The 11,045-nt window shown below is 39.4% G+C and overlaps 1 protein-coding gene across 2 annotated transcripts; it reads left to right on the forward strand.

The window, feature by feature from the left end:
• The first annotated feature begins 7,325 nt into the window (after nt 1-7,325).
• LOC123872906 (sporozoite surface protein 2-like) lies at nt 7,326-10,932 on the forward strand. 2 transcript variants are annotated; one of them, XM_045917494.1, is made up of 3 exons: nt 7,326-9,172; nt 10,015-10,139; nt 10,663-10,932. In XM_045917494.1, exons 1-3 carry the CDS (start codon nt 7,390-7,392, stop codon nt 10,687-10,689), a joined length of 1,935 nt encoding a protein of 644 aa, XP_045773450.1. In that variant the 5' UTR covers nt 7,326-7,389; the 3' UTR covers nt 10,690-10,932. The 2 variants fall into 2 exon arrangements, with proteins under 2 accessions (XP_045773450.1, XP_045773449.1); XM_045917493.1 differs by lacking the exon at nt 10,015-10,139.
• The last annotated feature ends 113 nt before the right edge of the window (nt 10,933-11,045 follow it).

The following is an 11,045-nucleotide window of genomic DNA, read 5'->3' on the forward strand; positions in this document are numbered from 1 at the left end:
TGCCTCTGCTAATCCGGAAGCATCCATCTCGCCTTGGTCAGACTCGCCTTTAGGCGCACGTGACTCATCCTCCGCGAGCTGGCGTAGAGTCCTTATAGCTAGATACGGACTACATTTCATACCATAAGTAACCGTTGTTAAGGCAAACAATTGCAAAGGTAGCTTCGGTGATTCCCGCCAAAATATTAACTGATACCTTTGATCTTCCCGTTGAATCTCAATCATACGGTACATCATCCGGATGTCCGTAGAAAACGCAATTTTGTGGAGCCGAAACCGACAGATAACCTGCATAACGTCATGCTGTAATTTAGGACCGGCTTGAAGGCAATCGTTCAGAGAAACCCCCGTTGATGTAGGACAGCTGGCGTCAAACACCACTCGAATTTTCTCCGATCCCGCTTTAAATATCCCATGATGAGGAATTACATAGTGAGATGCTTCTAGATCTCCACTGAAAGGAACCATGTGCCCCAACTGCTGGTACTCCCGCATGAAGTCCACGTATTTGCTGCTTAACCCCGGATTCGCCTGGAGCCGCTTCTCCAAAGCGTGAAACCGTCTACGTGCTTGGTTTTGAGAGTCCCCCAACTCAGGATGATCCGCTAGAAACGGTAACCGCAGTGCGTATCGTCCTGTTGCATCCCGTTGGTGGGTCTGTTCAAAGTGAACTTCACATGGCTCTTCTTTCGGATCCTTCATCTTGACAGGAACCTCCTCCACCTCCCAAAATTTCTCCAATATAGCATCCGTGTTAGCAAAATAAACTTGTACCGAGGATTTAGATTCCCTAGTAACTTGACATGCCCCCTGTAAAATATAACCAAATATGGTATTCATGGCCCATGGCAACCCCTCAGGTCGGATAATCTCTCCACCCAGAAAAATGTCCCCCAGGAGATCCGCCCCAATGAGCATGTCAATTTTGGCGCTTTTATAAAATTGATCATCGGCCAACTGCAGCCCCGGATAGCAATCCACCAACTGACTGGGTAGTGACCAACTAGGCAGATCATCCGCTACCTTATTCAATACCAAAGCGGTTGTCACCAACACTGGGTTATCAACGTGACGTGGGGTAATCCTGACTGTAACACAGCCTTTATACCCGGATAACAGGTTTCCCCCTACCCCCCGTACATCCACAGAACCCGACTTTTGAACCTTCAATCCCAACCGGGATATACATTTTTCCGAAATGAAGGTACTTTGACTACCACTATCCAACAAAGCACGGACTTCATGATAATTTCCATATTTGTCCAAGACATGCACCACAGCTGTAGACAATAAAACCGTGCGCCGAGCACCTACCGCTGCTGAATGCAAAACATTAACCGCATCCGTTTTTCCCTCATTTGGTGAACCCAATTTAGAACCCCCCGTACCCGGTGGAGCCGAACCAGAGCCAGTAGAACCGCTCCCTACAGACCCTTCATCCAAATGAAGCAAAGAATGATGTTTCCGAGAATTACAGGTCCCGCAAGATAATTTGACCTTACATTCATTAATATGATGCCGATGGAAACACCGAAAACACAACCGTTTTTCAATAATAAAGTTTTTCCGTGCTGCTACATTCAGCTTATTAAATTTCTCACAGTGATTTAAATAATGAACCCCGTTACATAGAATACACTGAATCGATTGTTTTTGCGTTTGGTTTCTTGAATAAGCCACGTGCACTTTATGCTGCTGAGTAGAATTTGTTGAGCTGGTACCCCTTGAACTTGAATTAGTAGTCTCTAGAATTTGAACCTCCTTGGTTAAAAAAGTGATTAAATTTTCAAAGGTTGGCAACCCCTGGCCTCCGCCAAATTTATCTTCAAATTGACGCTTAAGCGTAATGTCTAATTTGTTTAAGTTAATATACAACAGCAAATAGGACCATTCTTCCGTCGGGAACTTTAACTTCTGCAATCCTTTGCTAGTCTCCATCAACACATTTAAAAACGATTTTAAAGAACCCAAATTTTTTGTTGCCGGAGACGCCGACATCATAGTGTGAAGTAATTTATCGGCCTGGAACCTTGGGTTGCCATACCTTGACTTTAAAATATCCAGCACAACCGGATAATTTTCCCCGGTAATTGACAAATGTTGTACCAAACTCTTCGCCTCTCCACTCAGAGCCCCGCACAAATAATAGATTTTTTGTGTGCTAGACAACTGATTATCATTTCCTACCATCGCTAAGAACAAATCCATAAAATACTCATATTCCTCTATCTTACCACTAAAGCTTGGAATTTGCACCTTAGGTAGCAACAGATTCGGTTTATACGAATGACTTGCTGAACCATCGCTTTTACTTGCAGTCGCCTTTGGCAGCTCCGAATCCTCAAAAAGTTCGGCATATTTCGCCTTAGATATATAATAAGAATTACTAATTTCTTTGAACACTAGCATGTGTTGTCCCTGATCAAACTCCGGTCCCGATTCCGCTGCCAATTGGACATGCAATTCCTGAAAATCCTCAAATAGTTTTTCCAAATCAGCACATCTAGCTTTAAACAAAAGCTTATTCTCATTTGAAGCCAACACCACCTGAGAGAGAGAGCGTATTGTCTCAAAATTAGAAACGGTCATATCATAACGCACTTTAGTCATTAACTTTTTCCCACCCATGGTTAAAGTTTAATAATTAATTACCTTAATATTTTAAGACTAAAGCAACCCTAATTAACCAATCAAATCACCAATGATTAATTCCAATATTAATAAAACCCAAGAAAATTTTCCAAAATTAGCTTAGTGTGGAACCGCCCTTATTTTCAAGAATTGAAAATACCTAATAAGGAAAACCACAAACTACCATTATTAGGGAAACATGCGTCCCACACATAAACTACAATTTGTAATACACCTGCACTAATGTGAAGCAACCCTTATTTCCAACGAAATACCTAATAGGTGAAATCCGAACCTAAACCTATTAGGGAAAAAAGCTTCTAAAGAATAATCCCAAAATCTTGAATAGATTTGGCTAGTGTGGAGCAGTCCTTATTTCCAAAGAAATACCTAATAGGTGAAACCGATCCTAAACCTATTAGGGAAAGTGCTCCTATAATAATTCCAAAACCTTGAATAAATCTGGCTAGTGTGGAGCGGCCCTTATTTCCAAAGAAATATCTAATAAGCGAAATTCCGACCAAAGCTTATTAGAGAAAAATGCTTCCAACAACTAAACCAAACATTTTAATAAACGCGCACTAGTGTGCCGTGACCCTTAATTCCCAAGAAATTCCTAATAAGCCAAAACATACCCTTAACTTATTAGGGAAAAATGAATCCGAAAAATAATAACCAAAGCTTTTAATACGCCCGTGTATAGTAACCCTTAATTCCAACTTGAACAGCTAAATTCCTAGAACACGCGCTCGCCCCACGCGAATGACGCAATCCGATTCCCAAAATAGAAATTTAACCATATATAGCCCTACGCCAAATTCGTTTCGTAGAAACGAACGAAAGCATGCTTAGCTTTTGTTACACAATTTTAAGTTCTAACAAGAGCGTCACACGGTGCTATTTTAAATGTAGATATATATCGTATTATATACTACAACTATTTAAATAAGGGATTTATTATACTACACTCGATATAATACACATATATCGTAATAAACATGGCTTGTAGAGTGTATTTTCGTGAACTTTACCCCGAATTACCCAAGTTATTCCCGTGTGACGATATGCAACCCATAGGAACTACCAGTTTATATACACCGAAAATTCGATGCATTCGCGAACGAAGGACCAAATGTTAAGTATTGGGATGGGAACGCACTAGGGATATTCAAATGATAAAACAAGGAACACCTACTTGATCTCCAGCGCTGATCTTGCATGGATGCACTAGGGTTTCAGACTTTTTCTTCTGTATTTGCAGTCACAACTCACGACACTCACAAAACACATGCTAGCCAGCGAATTGTTTGAGTCGGGTATTTCGGTCACATGTTAGTCCAAAAACAACTTGAGTTTATGCCGAGCAGCGCACGTACGCGTTCTAGCAGAAATCGCCATCTTGCATATCGTCCTGTTGCGTTTCATTTCACGCGCGTCTATTTGGCGGGAAAGTTTGAATGGGGGGCAGGAAATGGATTATATATAAAAGATAAGTGATATATTAACAATAAAAATAAAAGAACCTGATAACTTGGTAACAAAAACTAAACAATACGGAACCCTTCGTTTACGAGCCCCACTCGCACTTGACCAAATTTTAACCAACTATCTAATCCCAATAAGTACTTATAATAAAAATCTAAGCAGCACTGTTCAAACTCTAACAATACCTAGCAAAATTAAGTTACTAATCCAAGTAAACAATCTTTAGCCAGTTCGCTTTTAATACTTAAGTAACGGTACATCAAAAATGTCTCCACTTAACCGACAGAAATTCCAATATTTACATAATTATACATACCACTGGCTGTCGTATTTTACATAAATATTTACAAATTACGCTTATTAATTTGGAGAGCCGGAATAATTAAATTTTATAGTGCTTATTTGATTACCAGCCAAAGTTTGGGCAGGGCATCGAACTGTTGAAGATTGTTTTAACTTTTAAACATTTTAATCTTGCTGATTGATATCCGCGACTTTTGCTGCGTGGAAAGGTAATAAGAATTTAGGCTATAAAATAATATAGGGAATAGGTAATAAATATAAATAAAAATCACGATTATTAAAAATGATTCTCTTTAATAATGAATTCAAGCCCCATACAAAACATCACATCATTTTATTACTACAGTCCAAGACCGTATTAAAAAGCTGTAGGTACACTGTGATATCTTGTTCAATGGCACGGAAGGCTTCGCTTGCGAGTCCTCACACTTGACCGGCTTTTTTGCTTATTTCCTCTTCTAAAGTACTAACCATCAGATGTATGGCACGGTCTACCATACAGATTTATTCTAGTTTAGCGGATTAAGGACATTATAGTTTGTTGTTCCTTCTATATCGCAATAATGCGTTTAGTATTCAATCTTCGTCCGCCCAGATGAATGGGTAGAGACTTTCTTGAGATGAATACCTGAATAGACTTTCATCCGACACCTGACCCCGAATTTGGGACAAGTAACTGCTTTGTGTACGCAAAATCTATTTACTTATCTTAGGTATTGCGTAACCAAAAAAAAATTTAACCAAATCTCTACATAACATGTTACTTTTTCATAATAACAATTTGACTATATTGGTTTAATTATGTGCAATACTTAAGCGTAAACTATTGTTTATTGTTACAACTTTCCATTCTTTGAAGGTAACAAGGTATATTTTATAGGAAATGCCACTTGAGTATTATCCAAAATGAAGCAAGCAAGCAGAAGAAGCGCCCGAATAAACTGTTTTATATGTGGCACAAGCCGAAAAAAGGTTCCAGCTCACGGTAATAGTTTCGGATGTTCTCTATTTTCCGAATTGATCAAGTACTTATAGAGATTCCTACACCGAGCATGACTGCTTTCATTTCCATTTTCTATTTTCCGCAGAGTGACTCTATACCAAAGTGACAACATAACTCAACGAATTAACAAGCTGAAGTGGCACTTGGCAGCGGGCAGGCCATGTCTGTCGCAACACCGATGGCCGCTAGGACTGATGTGCTCGGAAGTGGAGACCAGTACCAGTAAAAGTACTAGTTGAAAGGAGACAAGATGGTAGCGAAATGTGAGTGGATGGATGGAAGTCCCCTGCTCTTAAGTCCAGATGCCCGGCAAGGCTTATGTCCAGATGTGGACGCAAGCAGGCTGATTGATTGACTCTAAACTTTCTTGTCAGGCTCATTGTAGTTAGCAGCCATAATTAGGAGCCGTAAGGAAATATCTAAATGTACATTATTATACAGGTATAAGTAAATACTTTACCTGGCCAGTTGACGAAAGTCGAACTCGCAAAGCTTCTGACCTTTTTAGGCATGTGGTTAGGTTAGGCAGGTTGATAAACTATACTTACGCAAACCACTGTCGCGTATCTAAGACAATGTACCTATTGTACAAAACCTTTACCTTAAAACTTATTTGGGAGTTCTAAAACTACTTAGCACTATCCCCATCCACACCACAGGGAACACATCTAAAAAGGATAAAAATATTTTTAAGCTTGTCTAGTAGTTTAGAAGTCGAGATTTCGCATAAGAAAATACCTAATAATTAATTGTGTTGGTAAATAATATAAGTTCAGTATTTTATATGTCGAGTCAGACTCGCGCACTGAGGGTTCCGTACTCGGATATTTTTTTCGACATTTTGCACGATACATCAAAAATGTAAAATGTGTTTAATTATTCTAAAACAGATTTTATGCATAATAGATGCTTAAAATCTGTTTAAGAATGTATAGATAAAACACTTACATATGATAACCCACTAGGTAAAGTATTTTTACTTTGAAATTTGAAAATACAAATTTTTTGTTCACCACAAATTCACGGTTTCCAGATTTTCCCCAGCGTCACTCGCATAGAAATTCTGAAAATCGTTTCTAAACGTTACATAAAGAGAACCTATAAGTGCCTACCTACCTGCATACAAAGTTTTAAGTTTCTAGACCTAGCGATGGGACCACTACTTGGATAAGTTATCAGTTTCTCCTTTTAGATTACAAACAAATGAGACGATGTTTCTAAATAAGTAATATAAAAATCTACGTTTCCTTGTTATTTATGAACTTGTTCTGCACTGTTTTAATTTTTGTGACATTCAAGGAAACCAGTTACCTACTTTTAATTTGGTACGTCCGTCATACTCATCTGGTCAAGCAAACAAGCTATAAATACCTATTTACTCGTATCTTACAAATTCCTTTGTAGACAGATTTATATTTTGTTTATGTTCTGAGTTTCAACGAAGTGAACCTTGTGTTTTTCCTATGACGAAATTTATCAATAATAATAAATGTACTTCATATGAAAATGAATATTACCTACGCATAAGAAACCGAAGCCTTGTAGCTGTTTCTTGTAGATTTTGCAAGGATTACCTTAAAATATCAAAATCGTTGCCATCCTTTTTTAAGTAGTAGGTACAATATCAAAAATTACGGACGCTCCTTGTCTATCGCAGCCTCCAACCAAGTTGAGGTCATGAATAAAAATTGTTTTCAAAACATAAGAATATCGAATCTTTGCACATATACTGAACAGTTTATTTATCCCTTGTAGTTGTTGCTTTTCTATGCAAAATAAAAATAATTTTATCTACTAATCTTTCCATCTTTCTTGTTTACACTTGAAGATAATCATAATGCCAGACTTTTACTAGCCATTCAGAGAAAAAGAAAAGGCCGTGGTCGCGGCGAAGCGCTAGTTAAAAGCACAAATAATGTCTGAAACATTTAGCGGCCGGCGTCCGCCTCGACGCGAGCCGCACCGTTATGCCTGCCTGTTATAAATGTAGGCCCTCCACCGGCCGGCGCAGTTCCGCGCACTCCGCCATGAGGTTATACGCGTTCATACTCGCCGTGTGCGTGTGCGCGCACCACACACGCGCGGCCTCCATCGCACTCCCCGACAACAAGTTCGATCTCGATAACGTCGATCTCGAAGATGAACCGAAGGAGGACAACCTGAGAAACACCAACGAAGTTATCCCGGTCAAAGTCATCGAGGAACCAGTGCTAGATGAAAACTCGAACGATTACGTCCCACCTTACGACACCAATATCAACATCAAGAGGGTCGAAGTGGACTTAGCAAACCCCGGCCTGCCACAAAGGCAGCAACACGAGACACAGAACCCGGAAAACTTCAGCGATAATGATAAAATTATCGTCGCAATCAGACACACGATAGAGCAAGCGGAGAATGTTTTCAACGAAGGTCTAAAAGGTGTATCGAACAGTTTCAAAACATTCTTACAAGCCAACGAAGATCTACCAGCTATTCAAGAGAATATTAAAAATTTAAAAGAAACTTTCACCGGACAGATTGAGAAGCTAAATGAAACGATTAGAACTTACTTAAAACCGGAGACTGCGACTTCCGGCGAGAGTGTGGCTAACCCTAAACTAGAAATAGTTCAGGCGCGTCTTACATTCTTAGATGACAACTTTAGACTTGGTCTCGACACTCTAACGGAAGGAGTCGAAGTATATTCCATTATCAAAGAGGAAGATAAAGCTGAAGCTGAGAAAGCTATCGAACTTAAAGCTGATGTAAAAGCTGAGCCTGAAGTTGTTCCAGTTGACCCTACGAAACCAGTTGACAAGCCTGCACCTGCAAACCCTGCACCGGGAAACGTGCCCCCAGCCACTGGACCCCAGTCTCCATTGACTATATTCATCACAAACTGGCAAAACACCATGTCCAATGCATTCACATCATTTTCAAACATGTTTACCGGAAACAATGCTAATGGACAAATTCCTGGCCAAGCACAGCCGAGCAATCCGATCGCTAATTTATTCCAAGGGATATCTCTACCGAACATTTTCCAAGGTCAGAATACAGGTGGTCAAGCACAAGTACCCGCCAAGCCAGTGACTGACACCCAGGCACAGCATTCGAATCCCTCTAACACACAAGCGGATACCGTCCCAGCACCCGCCCCTCCCCCTCTATGGACTCCACAGGGCTTATATAACAGCGTTACATCCACATGGACATCCACATGGAACAACCTCGTTAACCCTGGCCAGAACAACCAACCACAAGAGCAGCAAAACGTTCCACCACAGTCAGCCAATCCAAACCCGTTCCAGCAAGCGATTCAGAACATAGTATCATTTATAACTCCACAGCCGCCTCAAGCACAGCAACCAGTAAACCCTGTAAACCCTCAACCACCCGCAGTAGCTGCAACACCAGAAAAAACTCCCCAGAAAGCTCCAGAAAGTGCCCCCACTAAACCAGAAGCCACAGTAGCCGTACAAGGTAGCAATGTTGTGCCAGCACCTGTGAATGAGCAGCCTCAAGAACCAGCACAACCTAGCGAAGTCAATCCTGTCTCCACTCCAGCTGGTCCTATACAGCAACTGGTTCAAAATAACCCCATAATTAAAGGAATACAGAACGCAGTTCAAAGGATTCAGGGTCCCCCGAACCCTGAAACACCCAGAGAAGAAGTGGTTCAAGAAACTGTAAACAAAGGGGAAATTGAGGACCCCAAAGGCCATCATCACGGCGGACATTGGTCGGAGAACAACGTGACAAATCAAGGTCAGTACTAGGTTTTATTTTATTGCTGATGCTTATGACTTCGTCCGCGTGGGCTACACAAATGACGAATACGTACTTTACTCTCATAGGGGTTAAATTTTGTAAAATCCTACTTTTTAGCGGATGTCTACCTCATAATATCCCAAATTCAGCTCATATCGCTCGTATCTAGTATTTTGAGCTGTGTGTCGATGGATCGGTAGTCATTCAGTCACCTTTTCATTTTATATATTTTGATGATGCTTTCACACTTTGTCGGCTTTGTTTCAGGTTTAAAAATCCCGCGGAATAATAATAACTTATGTATCCTTCCCCGGGATCCAAACAATCTCAGCACCAAATTTTTTTTAAATCGGTTAAACGGATGAGCTGTGAAAAGCTATAAACAGATAGAAAGACTGCATTTATAGTATAAACAACAAGGCATACTTATTATTACTATATTATTATGTACCTATTTATTTTATAAATTCCTATTTTTTATCTTAGTTCTCAGATGAGGGTTAATTTTTCACTGGCTAAATAACTGGCTAACTGAAAAAAGACGTTTTAAGGTAATACAACTCGTTAGCTGGTGGTGTACGTAGGAACTTGATTTCTCGGATGCCCAATTAGAAAATTCAAATAAACTCACGCTTTTCATGTGCACGAGATACCCCGAAATAAAGAATAGAATTTCTTAATATATAAAAAAAAAGATGACCTCTACCTACTAACGGAGACAAAACCAATGTAGAAATATTTTTTTGAAAAGGTTTTTTTTTTCATAGTCCGATGGGACGGCAATCCGACACGACCAGAGAGATCTGGCGCAGAATTTAATTTATATTTTTTCAATATAGTGACTGCATGGGGGACGTTTGTAAACGGACTCGTAACTAGCATAGGTGCTTTGCTAAATGGTACCACCACCTCGGTGTCGACTGCAGTCAATAGTGCTATCAATACCATAGGTGCAAATCTACAGGTATCAAAGCTTGTGAAAATCGTCTATGTGTTGTCTGTGGTCCGGTATAAAATATTAATATTATGGTCGCTTGCGAAGTATCTTGTGTCTAATCCAAATACAGGGTAAATTGTAGTACTTACAATAAGTGAAAATATTTTCCCCTAGAAAGGTTTTCGTAATAGAACATAATTTAATAATTTGATGATAAAGCATTTTTGTCAAAATGCTTTACCTATCGATTTACATGTAATTGCAGTGTAAAATCTTATTTAGGTAAATAAATGGAAATCCAGCAATTCACTTAAATATGTAAAATAAATAGGCACTAACAGACATAGATTTAAGTTACACCAAGAATCTTGTTGGTCTCTAGCAAATTTTATAATCCCTGCTAATAAAATTACTTAATAAATCTAATAGATAAGTAATAAATGTTCGATGTCACGTAGCTAACAAAAACTGTGCGTAAATAACACAACGTTAGAAAAAAACGTAGATTAGCTGTTATTTAATTTACTTATATGTTATTTCCTATTTACAGGCAGTTCTAGCGACAGCAGCGGGCTAGAAGACAAGGTCGAGGACAAAAAGGAGGAAGAAAAGGTACAAAACACCCCTTCCGAGGAAAAGGAAGTTGTAGAAGAACAATTGAAACCGGAAGAACTGAAAACCCCGGTTGCTGACAAGACTGAATAAGTCGTAGTGTGATACTGTAGCTAAACTAATTTATTTATTTTAAGGAATTAAAGAAATAAGAAATGTAAATAAAAGAAAATTGATTCGGAAAGTTTAATAAAGGAAACTTTTGAAATTGTTGTTAAGTTTATTGAACTTGCCACTACAAAGTCTATCATCGTCCAACCCATCGCCCGCCCACGAGCACGAGTCTCCTCTCAGAATAAGAAGTCTATCATGCTAGCCCAG

The sequence above is a fragment of the Maniola jurtina genome, chromosome 16 (assembly GCF_905333055.1).
Source record: "Maniola jurtina chromosome 16, ilManJurt1.1, whole genome shotgun sequence".
Classification (NCBI taxonomy): Eukaryota; Metazoa; Arthropoda; class Insecta; order Lepidoptera; family Nymphalidae; genus Maniola; species Maniola jurtina.